Source organism: Lasiodiplodia theobromae (assembly GCF_012971845.1).
Source record: "Lasiodiplodia theobromae strain AM2As chromosome Unknown scaffold_21, whole genome shotgun sequence".
Lineage (NCBI taxonomy): Eukaryota > Fungi > Ascomycota > Dothideomycetes > Botryosphaeriales > Botryosphaeriaceae > Lasiodiplodia > Lasiodiplodia theobromae.
The window spans coordinates 317,866-337,739 of NW_023336419.1; the positions used below are offsets into that span (position 1 = coordinate 317,866).

The 19,874-nt window shown below is 55.0% G+C and overlaps 5 protein-coding genes across 5 annotated transcripts; 4 read left to right on the forward strand and 1 right to left on the reverse strand.

The window, feature by feature from the left end:
• Positions 1-218: 218 nt before the first annotated feature.
• Positions 219-2,551, forward strand: LTHEOB_7128 (uncharacterized protein; the record flags this gene model as incomplete). The annotated part of the gene is made up of 5 exons (XM_035516460.1): positions 219-298; positions 371-641; positions 1,298-1,432; positions 1,482-1,567; positions 1,621-2,551. 5 exons carry the CDS (start codon positions 219-221, stop codon positions 2,549-2,551), a joined length of 1,503 nt encoding a protein of 500 aa, XP_035371575.1.
• Positions 2,552-4,968: 2,417 nt separating this feature from the next.
• On the forward strand, positions 4,969-9,647 carry LTHEOB_7129 (Transcription factor jumonji/aspartyl beta-hydroxylase; the record flags this gene model as incomplete). The annotated part of the gene is made up of 4 exons (XM_035516461.1): positions 4,969-5,199; positions 5,339-5,436; positions 5,502-6,451; positions 6,505-9,647. The coding sequence occupies 4 exons, from the start codon at positions 4,969-4,971 to the stop codon at positions 9,645-9,647; spliced, it is 4,422 nt and encodes a 1,473-aa protein (XP_035371576.1).
• A 2,889-nt stretch (positions 9,648-12,536) lies between these two features.
• Positions 12,537-13,381, forward strand: LTHEOB_7130 (uncharacterized protein; the record flags this gene model as incomplete). Its single annotated transcript, XM_035516463.1, has 3 exons — positions 12,537-12,615; positions 12,925-13,210; positions 13,279-13,381. 3 exons carry the CDS (start codon positions 12,537-12,539, stop codon positions 13,379-13,381), a joined length of 468 nt encoding a protein of 155 aa, XP_035371577.1.
• Positions 13,382-14,105: 724 nt separating this feature from the next.
• LTHEOB_7131 (DNA mismatch repair protein msh6) lies at positions 14,106-14,936 on the forward strand (the record flags this gene model as incomplete). The annotated part of the gene is made up of 1 exon (XM_035516464.1): positions 14,106-14,936. One exon carries the CDS (start codon positions 14,106-14,108, stop codon positions 14,934-14,936), a length of 831 nt encoding a protein of 276 aa, XP_035371578.1.
• Positions 14,937-16,275: 1,339 nt separating this feature from the next.
• LTHEOB_7132 (Kelch repeat protein) lies at positions 16,276-17,987 on the reverse strand (the record flags this gene model as incomplete). Its single annotated transcript, XM_035516465.1, has 5 exons — positions 16,276-16,750; positions 16,812-17,159; positions 17,233-17,334; positions 17,444-17,810; positions 17,879-17,987. 5 exons carry the CDS (start codon positions 17,985-17,987, stop codon positions 16,276-16,278), a joined length of 1,401 nt encoding a protein of 466 aa, XP_035371579.1.
• Between the last annotated feature and the right edge of the window lie 1,887 nt (positions 17,988-19,874).

Below are 19,874 nucleotides of genomic sequence, written 5' to 3' on the forward strand. Positions count from 1 at the left end.
GGCTGAGGTGATGTCCATTCAGAACTGGCCAACTCACGGATTTTGTCCAGGGTTATGCAGTGGCGCGGGGCTGTTCCATGCACGGCTGCAACTCTGCCTCGCGCCATCGCTTCAGCTCGTGGCTTTGCACAGCCTCGTGTGTAACGGTGCGTTGCTGACATTTAAGCCTTGCTGCACACCACCTTCAGTCTCGATGCGGATTGCTCCCTCCTTCCACCATGGACGGGCTGTCTGGAGCCGCCAGCGTGGCTGGCATCGTGTCGTTGACTGTCCAGTTGGCGGAAAGCATACAAAAAATGTAGGTCAGGCCTCTGGGGTGTTTCGAAGCTGGGAATCAACTGGACTAACGTCATACGCTAACGCTGCACAGCTGTAAATTCCTTTCCGCACTTAAGCATGCATCCGAAGATATCGAGGACATCATCGACGATCTCGAAGTTCTTACATACGTCCTCGCTGACATACAACGTTGTGAAGAACTCTTCGGTCCACATAATGCTACAGCAAAGGCTTTACTTCGCTGCCGGAGACAAGTTCGGGCCCTAGACAACTTGGTCACGGGCTGGAAGGAAGAACTTGAAAAGGACAGCAGATGGCGTCGTGGCCAGGCTGCTTTCAAGGTTGTCATCAAGGCCGACAAGGTGAAAGAGTGGAGAGGAAAGATTAGCGAGGCGAAGGAAACGCTCTCTTTGGCGTTGCAGGCTTCCAGCAGGTTTGTCGAAGCCCATATGGGATCGGGTTGACTTTAGACTTATATCAGGGCTTTAGTCGCGTTCAACACACTCAGCTGATAGCTATTGCCAAAGTCGACGCACAAATGGCGGCCCTTAACGGACGAACATCGCACATTCAAACTTTGGTAGAGACGAGCTCTGTGGGCAGTTCATGTTGCTCTGCTCTTGCTCAACCTGCCGTTTCTATCTTTTCAGATGTCCCTCCAGCATCAACTTCATACACTCCAGCTAGTGAGCCAACTGCTGCACTTTCTCGGAAAATACGCTCTCGTCAAGCACAGTTCTCCTACGATGACGAATGCATCAACAGCTGGACTAATAGTCTCCTTGGAACTGTCAAGTATCAATCACGAAGAAGACATGGCGCCACTTCAGAGGAAGAAAGTGAGCTTGTGAATATCCTTTTTCAACCATCGTGGTGGCTTCAGAAACTTGGTTTCAACACCTTATTTGGAGCTCAGCTGCAGAGGTCCTCCTGGTCTGGATGGCAGATGTCATTGCGGGCCGAGCATGTGAGCATCCGGCATTCTGCCATTTTGGTTCCGCTACTGACATCACCCTAGCTCGTGCCCGATGAGCTGTTTGACCGCGCCAGAAGTGTCATAAAACATGGCAACCTTCAAGGCCTCATCGACATGCTCTCGTCTAGGGTGATTAGTATCCATTCAAAACATGTCAGTGGTGATGATCTGCTGCAGGTAAGCCCCTGTCAAATGCTTTCGCGATTGATATGCTCAACTAAATTAGTTAGCTGCAGAATCTGTTCAACCTGATATCTGCGCCTTCCTTCTGAAATCCGGTGCGGACCCACAAGCAAGACGCTATCCAACCGCGTAAGTTCCCGGTAGAAATACCTTTCTCTCAAGGGCTACTAATGCCTCAATAGCGCTGTTGCATTCCACTTTATTAGCCATGCGTCACTCCCCGACATCCAATCTCGCCAGCTGGAAACTATGAAGGCGTTCACTGCTGCCGGTCAGGACTTGCTCGATATTGACACGAGCCTGACGGTCGATATGTTTTCGGACTATTCAGCGAACACAGCCAATGCAAGTGCCTATTACTGGTTACTGGATCAGCTCGTTCTCACCCTGCAGTTCTGCGACGAGCCAACAGTGGCAGAGTCATGGGCAAAACTCCTTGGCGGAGGTCCAAATGCGGACTCCAAGCCAACCGATTTCTTGAGACATGCGTTCACCTTTATCGGCAATCCAAATCATAAAAGGCTGGGATTAGTGCGTCGCCTGGACTCCGGCATATCCAAGGAAGAAACCGAGCTATGGATGAACGAGATAGGCTCACTTAATTTCATTGTGCACACTGAGTCGTTTGGTAGAGTTGGTCCGCTAAGCCTGCACTCAATGGCTACACCAGCATTGCTGAACAACCTTCGGCGGTTTCTGGACCTTGCAGGGATCACAGTTGAGGAATTCGTCAAAGGAGAGATTCCCTTGGTCAATGATGTGTGCATCGACGGGCAAGGTCACTGGGCTGAGGAAAGGCTTTTGGACCTTTTCCATTGGGACTTCGAAGGAATTTTTGCGCTGGGACGGGGGCTGTGCTCCGTATGTGACGAGTACATGGGTTGGGAACTAGAAGGTGAGAACAATGCGGTGTGGACTTTGGGGATACAACAAATCAAATGCGGGAGATTACCGAATGGCCCCTTCGAAGGAGACGAAGAGAAAGCATATAGGAGATGGACACGCTACATGGAGCGATGGAGGTCAGAAAAGATTTGCAAGGATTGCCAGGATGAAGAAGGAATGACCGGTGATGGAAACTTCGAGTCGTCCCCATTTCTTTTGGATATCTAAACAGACTTTCTTTCTCGTATTTAGTTTTATCTTATTTATTGCTGCGACATAGTAGAATACAAAAAATACACGTCACGCAGTACCTTACTGCATAGGCAGTTGATGCAAATGTCAGGATTTGAATTTGTACAAATACATCTTGATATTAGATTTAATTCAGCAAAGTGCTCCATCTCGAAAAGGAGGTTTCGGAGAAGTCATCTTAATTTCTCACCAGCTTTGACCTCGCTGATTCTTCGGATCTAGAAGCTTTAGCTACATATCTAATAGGAATGTTTAGTTGTCTAGTAAGAACCCGTTGCTTCCCAACCAGGAAACCTACTAGCTTGCACTATGAAGAGGAATTATCGTATGGCGATCTTCTGGATACAGCTGTTATCTTGGAAGTCTGTCCGCAGCGACAGGCGGGCACGCAGCTAAGCGAGAGACGCGATACCCGATATGGCAGAACAATAAGAGGAAGACCTTCATTTATTGAGCTCGCTTTTTTCCTTCGCCACACACCATAAGTGCATACACTTCGATTGACTGAGTATGAACAAGCTCACATCCAGCAGTTACAGGGATCCTTACTCCGACTAAGTGAGTTTCCGATCCGCCGGCGGTGTTTTGAAGTGGCAGGAAACGCATCTGATAAGAGCAATGCACTGCAAGTAACAGATGTCGTTTCGGGGTTTTGTGAACTCGAGGAGCATATTGAGATACCTGTAGATGTTGGTATACCCGTTGCATGAATGTAGCATCGGAGGGGACTCTGCGATGCTTCAGTGACGTATGGCACAAAGCTGCCAAGACCAATGAGCAAAATTCGACACGTTATCGCCAGATGCACCTGCGATGCCGAGCTCATCTCAAGTTGCTAAGTGGTGGTATGACCTGCATCCCCAGTGCTGTCTGGCGGGTTTTGCGGATATGCGGGTTGGTGACTTGAAGTGAGATCGCACCCAACCTCGGAGTCTGACGGGCAGTTTCGAACGAGCTTCACAGTGTCAAGGGGTAACAAAGGATTGTCCCGCAGGGGGCTTGAGCTCGGCTGAGTGGTATCATCGTGTGGATGAGCTGTCAGACCATCCGCAGCAGCCTCTGCACCTCAGTGCCGGGCGTGCTGTCGGTCGTCGCACGGAAGTGACGGGTCAGTGATTGTGGCCCACGGCGGGCAGAGGGAGGTAGATCGGGGGTTACACGGGGGGGTTAATCTGAGGCGGGAGATCTGCTCGCTTCAGGGTCGGTCGTGTCAGCAACCTGGGCGGCAGAGGGGCAATGAGGGGTGGGAGGTTCGCGTCCGGCCCGCTCACGGACCAGCGGCCGGAGGAGGCACACAAGGCAGATGGGCACAAAAAGAGCCGCCTTCCCAGACACGTGGGGCCTCGACCGCGGTAGGGCTGAAAGGGATCTCCCGCCGTCACGCCTTGGCTCCCGTCCGGGACCCCGGAGTTGCGGGCGGCGCGACGCTGCACCATGCAGGAACCGCGCCCCGTATCTGGCTGACGTGATTCGTGGGCCCTTCAAGGTGGGCGGGTGCTGGGAGGGCCCTTGTCGCGCATCGTGAGGTTCGGCGATGAAGACCGCGCCGTGTAGGCCGCGGCGGCGACGTGTACGATCCCATGCTCTTGCAAATGCCCGTCCTTGTGGGTGAGGAGGTTGCAGTGATGGCGGCGATGGGGGCATGCCGGGGCAACGCGGCCTGTGCGATGTCAGTCCATCAGAGTGCCCGTCTCCGCGGCGGCCGGGCAATTTCGAGATGCAAATCTTGGAGGAGTTTGCATGTCCATCCCCGCAATGATCGCCCACCCCTGCCCATGCCGCCAAACATTTATCGATGTCATCGTCGCGCACGCGCCGCGCGTGTCGCTGTTTGCACCTGTCTCAGGAATGATGAGTTTGCCGGCACCGCATGCAAGGGCGGCGCCGCGTTTCAAAGCGCGCTTTTGTTTGCGGCATAGCGCGAGCTGCGGCAGCGCGTCTCCACCGGATTGCTTGAGCAGTGCGGTGGACGCGGACAGGGCTGAAGGGCAGTGGAGGGCGCACGGGTGGTGTGAGCGGCGTACGACACGCGGAGAACAGGGTTTAGCGGATCTTGGCCCAGCCGACGCACCTCTGCACCTCTCCGCTCCTTGACCCGGCCTTTTCGACGCTCTCCCAGCGACTACCGCACGCGACCGCCCCCGCCGACGCTTGCACGACCACCGCTCCCTCCATGACCCGCCCGTAGCTGTGCTGTCCTGGCACCGGCTGCGTTGCTGCCTCCCGAATCTCTCTTCGCCGCTCCTCGTTCCGACCGCGCCAGCTTCCGCCGAGCTAGGCCTGTTCGCTCGCTCGCTACTCCGATACTGCACCTCGACGTCGCGCTCCCAGCACACCCGCACCCGCCCGCCGCCCGCCCGCCCGCCCACGCCCTGTGGCGCCCCGCCGTCGCCATGGAAGACGTCCCCATGCCCGACGCGCAGAATGCGCCCGCCGACGCTGCTGCGAAACAGCCGGACCAGAAAGTAGCCTTGACACCGCCCACAAGCGAGGATATGGACCGAGGCAAAAGGGAAGGCTCGTCGTCCGAGCTGTCTGAGCTCGAGCTCGACGACGACGAGGATATTGGCGAGATCGAGCCTGACCATTACTGGGACGGTGGAAAGATCCCCGTCTTCAAGCCTGTATGTTGCGCACCGTTCCCATCTGGCCGACCTCGGCGTCGCACCCCACCAAGCTGCACGGTTCAATGCCTGCTGCAGGTGCGCGGGGTCGGCGCTCGCGTAGCGTTGCGTGCAATGCGTGGCTGATTTGTTGTTGTAGACTATGGACCAATTCCGGAGTTTCAAGAAGTTCATCGATAAGATTGATAAGTACGGGATGAAGTCGGGTATCGTCAAGGTCATCCCGCCCAAGGAATGGTAAGCAACCATGATTCATACAACACCCACAACACTCATAATTAATTACTAACATGACGTAACAGGCGCGATTCACTTCCGAACCTTGACGAAGCTGTCAAGAAAATTAAAGTCAAGAATCCCATTACGCAGGACTTCTCCGGTTCTCGCGGCCAATACACTCAGCAGAATGTCGAAAAGCAAAGATCGTATAATCTGCCAGAGTGGAAGGCTTTAACTAATCAATGGGAACACCAACCTCCGGCAAAGCGTGGCGAACGCCGTGGTGATCAGCCTGCACCTACCAGGACAAGAGCACCACGCAACCGCGAGTCTAGTGCGGCTGCCACACCCGCTGAACCCGGTGTTAAACGAACACGAGGGAGACCTCGAAAGAATCCTCCAAAAGAAGTGAAAAAAGAAGTCGAAGAAGACTCGTCGGTGATTGAGTCTGTCGAGCACGTGGAAACACAAAGTAGTGTTCCTCCGACTCCGTCATCACCACCGGAAGAAACGACTGCCGTGAACAAGAAAGTCGCCACTCTGCAGAAGGAGGCTGGTGATGGTTCACCAAAGCCAAGAGGTCGCCAACCAAAATCAATATCTTCACGCCGGAAGCACAACAGAGGAGAAACAACAGACGAAGTCGACGAGAAGGCCTTCGAAGACTTTGACTACCACCTTGAAGGCGTTGACGAGTTCACTCCCGAGCGCTGCGCCGAGCTGGAACAAAACTATTGGAAGACCATCAATTTCGGCCAGCCTATGTATGGTGCTGACATGCCTGGGTCACTTTTCGATGAATCCACTACCAGTTGGAACGTCGCAAAGCTAGAGAACCTTCTTGACGTCCTTGGAACCAAGGTTCCTGGTGTCAACACCGCGTACCTCTACCTAGGAATGTGGAAGGCGACCTTCGCGTGGCACCTGGAGGATGTCGATCTCTACTCGATCAATTATATCCACTTTGGAGCCCCAAAGCAGTGGTACAGTATCTCGCAAGAGGATGCACGGAAGTTTGAGAATGTCATGAGAAGTAAGTGGCATATACTCATCGTCTGTTTAGTACTGCAAGCTAACATTATTTAGGCGTCTGGCCCAACGACGCGAAGAACTGCAGCCAATTTCTACGTCATAAGACATACCTCATCTCACCTCAGCGTCTTGAGAGTGAATTTGGTATCAAGGTCAACAAACTTGTCCACTATGAGGGCGAATTTGTGTTGACCTACCCTTACGGATATCACTCCGGTTACAACATCGGGTACAACTGCGCAGAGTCAGTCAACTTTGCCACCGAAGCTTGGCTCGAGTACGGCAGAATTGCGAAGAAGTGCGACTGCGAGAGTGACAGCGTCTGGGTAGATGTTGAGGAAATCGAGCGTAAGCTCCGTGGCGAACCGACTCCTGAATACATCGAAGAGACAGACGAGGAAGACGAGGAAGACGAGACCGAAGAAACCGGACACGACCTCCCCAGCCCACCTGCCAGCGTTAAGGGCAAGCCAAAGACATCTAGGAAGAGGAAGAGGGATGCTGGAGAGAAAGCTCCCGAAGGAAAGGTTAAACGCGTCAAGCTCCGCCTTAGAGTACCGAAGGAGGAACCCTGCGTCCTCTGCCCGAACGACGTGGCATTTGACGTCCTTTTGCCAACCGATAACGGGCAGAAGGCTCACCGTCTTTGTGCCCTATATACGCCAGAAACCTACATCGTCGAGGAGAATGGCGTCGAGCGCGTCTGCAATGTGGCCAATATCGACAAAGCTCGCCTGGAGCTCAAATGCAACTACTGTCGCTCGAAGCGTGGTGCCTGCTTCCAGTGCGCCTCGAAGAAATGCATTCGGGCCTTCCATGCTACCTGTGCTGCCGCAGCTGGTGTGCAGATAGACGAAGGCCCTGTGCCCACATTCGATGAGGATGGCACAGAGTACTACTGTGACGGTTTCGATCTTCGGTGCCGTTTCCATCGTGCTAAGCGACCCAAGTTCACTGACGTCGATTCGCTGGAGAACAACAAGCTCATCACCGAATTCGCCAAGTCCCTTGAGCCGAAGCAGGTTGTCCAGGCACAATATGTCGGCGGTGAAATCTTCGCCGGCATTGTCGTTGAGAACAAGCCTGAAGAGTTGAGCGTCATCATCGATGTGCTCCCAGCCTGTTTCGAGAGGGTTGAGGTTGAATGGAAATACCTTTTGGTGCTTGACCCTGCACAGTCACTTCGCCCGAAGCCTTCTGCAAACGCGAAACCTCTCCCAGAGCATCTCAACCAGGCTTCATCTACGCTCAACGCAAAGAACCAGAAAGATGGCCCGCCGGAGATGGACACGCCCTTCTGCGACTCGAATGCCGAGTTCAAGTGGGCGGAATTCCACACTGCCGCAGCAGCAGAAGTCAAGAACCCCTTCCAGACCAAGATCGACCTGGCCAAACCTCTTCAGCTTTGGCATTATCTTGGAAAGACATCTACGGAAGCGAAGGCTCAGTACACCGAGGACCTGAGGAAGCGACAGCACAACCCGAAGAGCAATTTCTTGGACACTGTCAAGCCGCCCCCTCGCTCTGCGCAAGCTTACCATCCTCGGGCCATTGGTCCTGCTTATGTCTCTGGGGTAAATGTCAACGCCCTAAACGGAGCAATGGCCGCACAGAGGCAATCGATGCAGCCCCACTATGGACAGAAGCCCTACGAGTACAAGCCACGTTCAGGCCCAGCGTACACTGCTCCGCAAACAGCTTATTCACCCTACGCGTACAATGGCCAGCCAGCCAACAGGAATGCGCCTCTTTCCTATACTCCACTTCCCCCTTACCCTTATTCTCCAAGCACCTATCATGATGCCCGAAGGTCGTCAGCTGGCTCGGCAAACTCGCCGCCATCGCAAACACCTCATCATCCACCAAATTACGTGCCTCCGTACCATCAGACGACATCGCATTCGCCATATTCGAGCGCATACAGTGCCAATCAACCAATCCACTACCCCAACTACCATCGACCCTCGTTTTCGACCCCTTATCAACAGCCATTGCGCCCAGCTGCTACCTCTCCTCCAGCTGCTGGCTCGGCTGTTTCAGCGACTTCCATGTCTCCGTCTGCACATAGCGGCTCGCCGGCAATACGCTCGGATTCTATTTCGTCGACAAGCTCGAAATCATCCGACCTTGAGTACATACAATTCTTGCAGAGGTTCCCTTACCTACTCAACGCATATCTACGTAGACCGAAGGTGTACGAGTCGCCATACCCTGGGACGAGCGGGTTCTCTGAGGCGTACAATCCTCGCAAGATTCTAGCAGAGAGACAGGCGCAGCGTCAAGCTCCCCAGCCGCAGTGGGGCTATCCGGGCACTAATGGGCATGGCGGTGGCCACCAACCTTACGGCTATCAACAGCCCTATGCCCCTGGTCATCCTCCAACACATGGCAGCCGCCCAGGGCTGATGTTCCAAAGCGCACAGGACTTCCGAGCTGATGTAAACAGAACGCAAGCAACACAGATGAGCAATATGCCCAAGTTCGACATGTTGATCAAGCAGCTTTCCCAGGCAAACGAGACGGCCGCCCGGCGCTTCGCAGCTCGAACACAGGCTCACCAGGCCCAACAACAGCAGGATACTCCGGCTCAAGCTCAAGCTCAGAGTTCGTCGACAGCTGCTGCTGCGGCGGCGGCGGCGGCGGCGGCTGCGGCCGCAGCAGCGGCAGCCGTAGCAGCAGCATCTCAACAAGGCCAACAACCACACCAGCGGCAAGTGCCACCACCACCCACCGCAACACCTCTCGGTGGCTACACCGGACCGTCTAACACTCGCGGCTACAGACCGGGCTACGGCTACGACAGCGGCGCATTCGGACCGGACACGCAGACCAAGGTGCCATCGCCGTTCAACCACACGCCTCCTTCGCAGCGCGCCGTGCCTCACGTTCCTGCTCCCGTTTCCGCGCCCGCCCCAGTGACGCCGGCTAGGCGACCGTCGTCGTCGAGTGCTCGTGAAGGTAATGGCGCGGGTGGTAATGATGGTGGTGAAGCGGAGGGAAGGCGTACGCCGCAGCGCCCCGCGGTCAGTCCGCTCAGCGATGCGGGTGAGGATCGCATGGGGGCGACGACGCCACCGCCGCAGCCGTCTGCAGCACCGGTTTTGGATGGACAACAGACGGCTGCTATTCCGCCGCCGCAGAAGGAGGCGGAGGCGAACGGGGGTGCGAGTGGAAGGGAGACGTGGCGGTATACTTGAGAGTGATATTTTCTCGCCTTTTTTTCTCTTAATTTCTTTTTCATGTTTTCTTCGAGCATTGTTGCGGGTGGTTTGGGGGGGAGTACACTGGAAAGGGGGTTGGTGGATGGGCATGGAATGGAATGAATGGAGGCGTTTCTTAATCATGTGTATCACCTTTTTCCAATTTTCAGAGAGAGGGGAAAGGGGCAGGCGAAATATCGTTATACCATTGGCGTTTACCTTTCATCCCGTTGCGCTGCATTACAATATATAGTGGTTGCTTTTTGGCTCATGGAGGAGTGAAGTTTCTCTACGGGATGATATTTGGATGGGTGGGTGGATGCGTGAGAAAGTACTTTTTCTTCTTCTGTTTTTTCATTTACTTCATGCCGCTCTCAATATATGGTAGCATCGATGATGGCTGGGGATGGATGGGTTGGACAGGGAACTAAAAGCATGAATGGATGCGAGTATGGATCTAAGGTTTCCACGAATTCTGCTTTCTTTCTTGAGGAGGGTCGGCGGCATGGTTTTGGTGCATACGGATGGGACGGAACTTTAGGATGAGACGAGAAGTGATTTGGACTTGGCCTTGAGCCGGGTAGCTCGGATAAGGTTGGCATTGATGCTCAGCATATGTGTGGGTACGCGTGCGGCTTGGTGAGGCTTTGAGGGTTCCACCGTGAGGGATGATGGGCTGTGTATGCAGCGCAGCGGAGTCTCGACTCCGTCTTCAGGTGTTTTGGATGACGACGACAAGGCGGAGTAGGTGCGGAGAAGGATGCTTATTGGTGTCGAAGGCAAGGTGCCATGGAGCTGGTAATTGGTGGCTCCCTCACAAGCCGCCAACCTATCATCATACTGTGAATGCGGTTGCCTAGACGGGTGATCGGATGTTGGACTACGCAACCACAAGACTTCCCAAGACACTGTGCTGAGAAACGTCGTCATCACGAACTCCATCGCGCGTGAGAGAGGGTCTAAGAAGATGAGAAAGCGAGCCATGACGTCGTCGGTCTCTCTTTCTCCGCCTCTGTGGCGGAAAATGACCCAATGACCAAGAAGAGGCGAAAGAGATGATGAGCAGCGCTTTTCTGTTTGATTTGCTAGTGTGATAATCTTAGCGCGGTGCGCTTTGACGGAGCGTTGTCCTGCAATAAATGGTACACCGTCTCTTTACTGCGGAATTATTGGCAGGCTTGAAAAGGCGTAGTGAGTGGTGTTGTCGTCGAAAGAATGAGCTTACCCGTGGCGGGATTGGCCTGCGCCTCCATCGTCACCGCCGGCGAGTCACAAGGCCCATCCTCCTCCCGGTCGCACGACGGGAAGGGGGACGTGCTCTGGGGAATTATCGTGCCAGTGCGTGTGCAGTGCGCACTGCTTCTTCGAGGTTGCTGCCTTTTGGCTTAATTTTGAGCCGGTACGCTTACTGCATGCGTGCGGCTGAAAGAGAAGAGCTCGCTTTCCGGCTGCGGTTCTGCCTAAGCTACCGACACGAGAGCGGCTGCACGTGTTGCTCAGCCACAGGCCCAATTGGCGGGCGCCGGCGAATTGCTACGGTAGCATCCGAGTCCACCAAATTCCTCTGGACAGGAAGAAGGAAGAGAGGTCTCTTCCTTCAGCGGCAGGAGCTCAAACACGTGGTGAGGCAAGAGAGAGCAATAATGCCAGCGCACGCGCTCCGCATTGACATGAACTTGGCAACCCATGCCGAAACACGTTTCACCCGGGGCCCGACAGCCGGCCTGCGCCATCGTCAGCCAATCAAGCGAGGGGTGGCCCCGTCATCCGATGGAGGATGGAGAAGGGCGATCTTGTGGCCGTGGTACGGGCGCTTGCAGGGCGCTTCCCTGTCGCGCTGCTCCGGGTTGCGCAGGGCGAATCGACCGGCAGCGCAGCGGCGCCGCTGCGACTCAGCCCGTGACCCGCTCGCTCTCTGCACAGCCTTTTGGGGAGAACGCGTCGCGCTTGAGGCTGTTCGGCGCATCGCCCAGCGGGGTGGTGAAGGCTTGTGGTGGACCTGGGGCTATAAGCTTTGCAACTACATATAGCACCCGGGCCAGCCAGGTACACCACCGGTCAAGCGCATCGACTTTTGGAATTCTGCGACAAGAGAGGGAACAAGAGCAAAGCGGAAGACTGAAGGGACCCGGACGCTATATCTCGAGCACCCGCCGCTCCTCACCACACGCTTCACTGTTTGACCTTCGCTCACTTGTGTTGCTAAGTTAAGAAGGAAGGCTAGAAGCAGAAGAAGGCGCCACGCACAGGACAGGATCCACGGTTGACAGCGCACTGCTGCACTCGAATAAAATCGCCGACCGCCCATCACTCTTGGTGCGCCATCATTTAAGCTCGTCGACAGACCCTGGGTTTCGTTTTCCTCCGACATTCTCCTTCACGCTTGCTGGCTGGCCTAGCATCTCTTCTCCCCGCGACCGACTTGTTCGACACGGCCTCTGCACGACCGAAAGCCTGCTTACTCCACTCATCGGCGCGATCGAGACCCTTCCGCGAAAGATCGAGAAGAAAGCGGGCGGCGTGATCTGCAACAGCTTGACCTCAAGCCACGGCATAATTGCATAAGCCGAACGAACGAACGAGGCGCGGTGCCTTCCCTTCCTGCCCGGAAATCCTGTTTCGCGAGTGTGGCACCCTGACGCACGTCAAGACCCTGCCTACCTACATCAACTCTTTGTCCCCACCCTTCATTGTTCTCTTCTTTCTTCCATCCATCCACACCCCGCACGAGTCACGCCTACACAGCCACACAGCGCTGCTTGTCTCTCTCCTCTGATCGCCGCGCTTGATCCCTGCTGCGCTTGCGACAAATAAAAAGCCGCTCGACAAACCCTCCGTTGATCACCACCATTTCTTGGCTCTGAGCTCCCGCTGCTTGTCGCAACAATGGCCTTCAACTTTACCCTGCCCCTGCGCATCGTGCAGGCTGTTTTCACCGTCATCGTCCTCGGCCTCACCGCATATGGTACGTATTTTTAGAGTCTTTTTATTCATCCCACCTTCCGCTTTTCTTCACCGTCGTTGCACGAGATACGCGAAAACGAATTGGAATCCTTCACAATGGCACGCAGTACCCGGAGTACCGGGTGGGGCCAGGCACCTGGAATCCTTCAGCCTCCCATCCTCCCTTCCTTCCGTCTCGTCGGCCCCCATCGTAGCACCGCATCTGCACGTTTCTTTAAAGCTCTCTCTCTTTCTCCACTTTCAAACCCACGAGGATGAACACGCAATGGGCAACATGCAAAAACAACCGCTAACGCTTCTGGTACACTAGTTTGCGACTGGTGGACGTCGCATTGGATGGCGGCCTCGCCCGCCGAGGTCAACTACCTGATCTTCGTCTCGGTCTGGACCATCCTGGCGCTGGCCTACCTGATCGTGGCCCCCGCCCGCTTCCCCGCCGCGGCGCACAAGTTCGCCATACTCGGCGTCGAGGCCCTGACGATGCTGTTCTGGTTCGCCGGCTTCATCGCCCTCGCCGTGTGGCTGACGGACCGCTGGTGCTTCGGCAGCGTGTGCGCGAGCGCCCGGGCCGCGACCGTGATTGGCGCGTTTGAGTGGTGAGTCTCCCTTTTTGCGCCTTGGTGTTTGAGAGGGACCTGATTTGGCTTATGCATGCGATTTTTAGGCTTGCCTTTGCTGCTACGACCGTGCTGGCTTCGCTCCACGTGTGGAAGACGCGCAACACGAACAACACGCAGGCTGCGCCCGAAATGCAGATGAACGTCTAAGTGCAGAATGTGTCTGTCTCTTAGTGTCAAATGTTATCCCCGTGTGAATAGTGTTGAGGATGATGGTGAATAAGGAAGAAGAATACCCGGTGAAGGTCTTGGTGGAATTGGGATTGACGAAGCTTGAGTTCTCGTGTCAATGATTTCGTATATCATGTCTATTTCTTTTGTTCATTTTCCGCTGCCGCTCTATTATGATACCCAAGTGAGGGTTGGCTTGCTGGAAATTTGAAAGGGATGTGGTTTGGAGGTAATGGGATTATACCCTTACGCGCTTTGTTGTAGTTTGCGAAAAACTGTGAATACTCTGGAAGTTTTGGATTGTCGGCTTGTGGTTCATTGTCTTTGATCTCGTGTCCTGGCATTGCACGGTTGTGTTTGAGCTGCTGTACAATGATAGTGGTAATCTTCTAGTGCTATCCACTCGGAGTTTGCTAAAGGAGGAAACTGTCCATCTCGACGCGTGATTGGCCGGGTCAGGTCTAAGACAAGACAGTGATTCTAGTGGGTGCAAACATAAGGAATGGAAGTGTTGTCTCACAACTGTCCTTTGACGGATCTACCACGTCTGCCCATACTATAGGGCAGATATAAAGCTTACCTAAACGACCAGCCATCATCACCCCCCGGTCACTTTCATGCCCAAGAGTTTCACGAATAACACAACCTCTTCCCAGCATCCCGTTTAAAGAAAAAAGAAGAATATCCAACAACGCCTAACACCATGGCCTACGACGCAACAACAACCATCATCAACAACACCACCTCCTCCTCTCCATTCGCCATGCCGGGTGCCTACCCGCTACCGCCCTCCCCCACCATCTCAGCCAACACCCCTCCTCCCTCGTCATCATCATTCTCTTCCTCCTCAGCCCTTTCCATATCCATCCCCGACCTCTACCTGCCATCCCCCACCCTCTCCATCCCAGACGACTGGCGTCTCAGTCCCACCACCACCACTAGCACCCCTCCGCCTTCTCCTACTGCTTCTGCACTCTTCCCGCCCATGCCGGGCGGGTGGCCATCACCGCTGTCATCTCCCACCACGACAGACGATGATGATGACGACGACGATGCCAAGGAGCAGGAGGAGGAGGAAGAGGAGAAGGACCGCAGCTGGCAGACCCAAGTGTCGTCACCAGCATTCCCCACCACCACCACCACCACCACGATGAAGGACAACGACTACTACTACTACTACTCCTGCCGGCTTTGGGCTGCCCGTTTGGTGAGAGCTATCCGTGCGCAGGTGCGGAAGGCGCGCGCGCAGAGGGGGCGGGATGAGGATTGGTCGGGTGCTGCTGGGGTTGGTGAGGATGAGGATGGCGATGACGATGACGATGTGATTGAAAATGGGTTTGAGGGTGAGGATGGAGATGGCTGGCAGCGAGAGGAAGAGGATGGTGACGTGATTGAAACTGAGGTTGTGGATGAAGACGATGACCGGGAGGGCGAGGCGGCAAGAGTTTTCGCTTACGTCTGTGAGGATGGTGAGATGGGGGAGTTTGTGGTGGTTGGAGACAGCGGAGAGGATGATTCGGAGGGGGAGAATTAGCTTTTTCTCTTGATGGAGGCAGGCAGCCGCTGTTAATGTGGTAGAGAAGAGAAAGGGAAACAGACAAGCGGTGGTGGTTAGGGCATGCAGAGGCTCACGGCACTACGAAGACAAGGGAGATCACAGCGATTTTTGGATTTCATCATAGCATTATAGAATTAGACTGCCATGTTTCCCCAGCACAAGGTGCTATAGCCCACCCGCCTCGACCTTTCTAAGGTAGTCGTCACCAAGCCAGGACACTCATTAGACCATTTCCATTAGTGCCCAATGCGAGAAACTCCATCAGAGATGAAACCATCTCCCTTAGACACGAAGGGAACATGCCCGTCGAAGAGGTCAACGACACAAAGCGTCTCCCTTGTGCCCAAGGAGAGGAAGTTCATCAGAGATGCAAAGCCTCTCTCAGTGCCACCCAAGTGAAGCCAGCAATCAGAACACCTCGACTGATAAAACCCCCAGACCCTTCTTTTCCCCCAGCACTAGGTGCTGAGTCCCAGCCCACCCCGACCTTTTGGTAGTCGTCACCAAAATCCCCCAGTTGCCCACCAAAGCCCCCAGTGCCCAAGGCGAGGTCGTTCGCCAGAGATTTAGCGTCCCTCCCTCGGTTCCCAGAGCGAGGAAATGTATCAGAGACTCAACTTCTCCCTTGGTTCCAAAGTGAAGAGGCTCGTCAGAGACGTAGCAATCTTCCTCAGTGGCCAAGGTGAGGAAATGCATCAGAGATGCAACAACGTCTCGCTTGGTACTCGAGTGAAGAGGCCCGATCAAAGATGGAACATCGCCCTTGTCACCAAAGTGAAGCCGGCCATCAGAATGGCTGACTGAAAAAAATGAAAAAAAAAAAGCCCCCAGAGGATCTGTTACCCCCAGCACTAAGTGCCGAGTTTCCCACTCCACCCCAACCTTTAACGGTAGTCGGCACCGAAAGCCCCCAGGTGCCCACTGAAGCCCCCAGGACCCCATGTGAGACTGTAAGGCCAGCGCTCGGTCCATAGATGTTTCGCGGGCCATCCTTGCCCGAAGCGCCTCGAACAAGGTATCCCAAGTGAAAGCACTAGTCACTCGTTCTAAGCCAAAAGACAAAGAGAGCAGATGAAGAGAAAAGGGCAGCTCGGTCGAAGAGTGCGAGTGTATTTATAGGCAGATGGTCCGTGCGCACCGGGCGTCACCTGCGGAGGGTATATGCAGGGTCCAAGGCGTTACCTGGGGGATATGCCCGCTTGGGCAAGTAGCGGTGGTGATGGGGAGTGCATTCGCCGGGCGGAGGTAATGGATGCTGGTTGTCTTGTGGCGCGTAGGCCGGAGTGACGTTGATCCATCACTGCACTCTGGACTTCTAGCCCGGCATCTCTGAAGGTCTTGTATGTACAGGAAGCTCCACTGGCCGTATGGCAACTGCATCTCCGTGCGTTTCATGCACCTGAGTCCGCATGTCCAGCTCCTGCCGCCGCTGTTCTCGTGCTTCGAGCTCCGGCTTTTGCCATCCTCCATCCACCACCTCTCGCTCGGCAGCTAGCTTCTTTGTGAGGCGTGCCCTCCTCCATCTTCTCCACCACAGAATTGTTACGACAATCGCCACAAAGGCGGCAATGGAGCCTATAACAATGCCGGCTACTGCTCCACCGAAGAGTCCGCCACGGCTGTCGTCACTCGAGGCATTGGAGCCACCCGTGTTAGTGGCGCTTGTTTGAGCGGAGCCCGTCGAAGTTCCATCGTCTGTATCTCTCTGCACCCTCTTCAAGAAGATGTTCGAAAGCTCGTCGAAACCCCAGCCCGCCGCGGGTGAGGAGAGCACAGCACCTCCTGTAGAACTAAAGAGAAAACAAACGCGTCAGCAACCGTAGTCAAAGTCTCAGGGACTAAATCACTCACTTCCCTCCTATGACGGTAGTGACGGCGTCAGGAACCGAGTACTCCAACCCCGGCTCAAACTGCGTCCGCCACGTGTAAGTCGAAGTGTCCAGCACGCGGACGGGCGGATACGTCTCGTTGCAAACGTCGTTCAGATGCTGGCTCGTCCATTGGCCCAGCGTAGCGAGCCCGCCCATGGCGGTCATCTGCGCGTCGCGCCACATGTCGCACTTGTGCCTGTTGCGGCCGGGGCTGGGCTGAAGAGCTTTGTCTGGATTGTTGAAGTCGCTGATGCGGATCCAGCGGAACGACGGCAGGCTGAGGACGTAGACGTCGTCGAAGGCGCGCCCAGTCCCAGCCCTGCGCGAACTGGCTTCCCTCGTACGCCGTGTTGTACCCGCCAAACGCAACCAGCACGCCCGCCTGGCCCGCCCTCACGTACACCATGGCGCCCTTGACGATGCTCGGCCCTTGCTCGCCCTGCTGCGCCGTCATGAAGCTCCACTGCGGCTCATCGCCCCGCGCCGCCATTGTCCGACTCGAACTTGACCGTACCATTATTCGACCCGTTGAAGGCCATCTCCCACCCGCCCGTGTAAAACGACGTCCCGGTGTGCGCGTCCGTCGCGTGCGCGCCCTCTCACTATTATTACCAAACGCGATGCGCCCGCCCGCCCGCCACCGGCACCAGCCTCCACTCGTCCGTCGTCGTGTTGAACGCCCACAGCTGGTTGTCGACGCCGTTGGCTTCGGGCCCCACCATGCCCGCGTACGCGTACAGCATCGTGTGGTCGTAGAAAAAGGTGCCCGCCGCGCCGCCCGACATGGGGCTCGTGCCGCCGGTGAGGGCGTCGCTGGGGAGGGCGACGCTGCCGACGAGCGACATGTCGATGGGCCCGTGGACGTTGATGGTGTCGTTCAGCCGTAGCCAGTAGAGTGAGGAGGTGTTGGACCATGAAGTGCCATCGTCGAAGGTGTAGTTGCCGCTGGACCAGAAGAGGCGGTCGCCGACGATGGCGGCTGGGCCGTGTGTTGGGTCAGCGGACGCTTTCTTCGCACGCGAGGGATCCTGCGGATGCTGGACATACTTCTTTGATCTAGAATCCCGCAGATGGAGCGGGCAGTGGTGAGGGTGAGCAGTGTCGACCATATCAGCCAATCAGAGGCCTTCATCGCATAGCTAGCGCCGATAGCCATAACTCCAGAGAGAATGGCTCGACATCAAAGAAAGATAGATGGTGGAAATCACTGCGAAAGGCGGAAACGGTCGAAGAGACATCCAGCCTTGCGCTCATCCAGCATTAATCTATCATTGCGTCTGGGGGCCACGGTTTAGCCGCCCGACTGTGCTGCGCCGCAAGGGACAGGGAGTTTCGGCCTCGCTAACTAACCGCCATCTCTCTTAGTGGCTACCTATAGCTTGAAGGTCCAATTGGACTTATAGCCAAGCCTTAAGCGCTACGCTACCGAAGTTTCGCACCATGCGGCACTTAAACTGTAAGCTCTCCCAAATTCCGAAGGAATTCGTCGCCTGAATTGGACCCCCTGATGAGCATAAGATGGAAAAGCGCTTATAAGTACTTAAATTCGGTGGGACTCAGTCGTGATTGTATGGAAAATTGAGTTTGCTTGTTATTGCTACTTGTTTTCTCGCAGAAAATTTGCACAAAGCGTGTACAATTGAATGGGTAGTTGAACGAATAAGTTCGGAAATGCAAGCGGCCTGCTCACTTGATCTGGTGCTTGCCCGAAAGAATTCCAGCCTTCCGCCACAGAAGAAATTAAAATGCTTGATAAGATGAGTAAGCAAAGAGCTAAATAAGGAACTTATATGTATCATTGACAAAAAGTGAAGTTGAGGTGCGAGAGTAGCTGCTCAAGAATAAATTCTACTTGACCAGTGATATGCGGCTCTGAATCGTCCAATTGACGTTAGAAGGCCTCAGCCCTATCGCAATGCTTCTACACCGTTGCGTCGTATAAGCATGCTGGCAAATACCGCTATAGCCTCGTATCTGCCCCATCTATGCATGCAGCACGTAAGCTTCCAGATCCAATGGCCCTCATCACTATGAGTCATGACGGGACCCAAGTACACGGGAACACTGCAGATTTGCGGCGATCTCTGGGCCCTCAATAAGCTTTTCTTAGCTACAATGGGGTGCCTTATCTGACATCCCGTCCGTTGCGTGCCTGGGGTTTGATCTTGTGATCCGAGGATCTGCCAAGATCCGCATCACTCTGTTACCCGTTTTGAATTCCGAGTTCGGACTCCCATTCACCGCTTGTAAATTCCTGCCGTCCAAATTCTGTTTCTTTACCAGTTGGTGTAGAGTGTGCTTGTTGTTGCACTCAGCCGTAAATTTGAGCCCAGACCAACGCCGTCGAGCTAAACACGCCCACCACGCCACAACTCAAGCCGCGGGCAAGTATCTGCTGCTCATGTGCCCACGTGGCATTCTGGCCGATTCGGACGCCAATTGGAAATGAAATGTGGCTCATTTCCACTACATCACCAAGGCTTTCTCTCGCACGACAAATACTATTCATCTCCTTTCCAGCAGCTTCGAACGACAGGCGGCCGGCTCCGGCGGACGAGAGAAGAGGTCAGCTGCACGCATCCTTGAGGCCGGAGTGCAGCTGACCAGCCTATAAACTTTGTATAAAACGGTCAACGGCAGCTGCGCGGACAGGCGCAGGCACAAAAAGAAATAAACAGAAGTCTCTCGCCACCGGTCGAAGCCGCGTACGTAATGGGACATTACTAAGTAACGGCGAGGCCGCTGACTGGAAGGACGAAGAAAGCCCGTACGTCACAGGGCTTGAACTGAAAACTGAAAAAACGGGCTTTGATCGAGCGTCGCGTATCTAGACCGCAGCTAAAGGCCCGTTCCCGCCCGGTGTGGCTTGAGATCTCGTGATGTGGCGGGATCCGGCTACACAAGGAAGCGAGAGCATCTGGCCACAACGGCCGTTACCCAAATGGCGCCTAGGCCAGGAGGCCATTTTTGCAACGCTCATGCATATGAGCAGGAGCTTGGGACGCTTTCCGGCGCCAAGATGCGACGGAAAAGGGAATTTCTG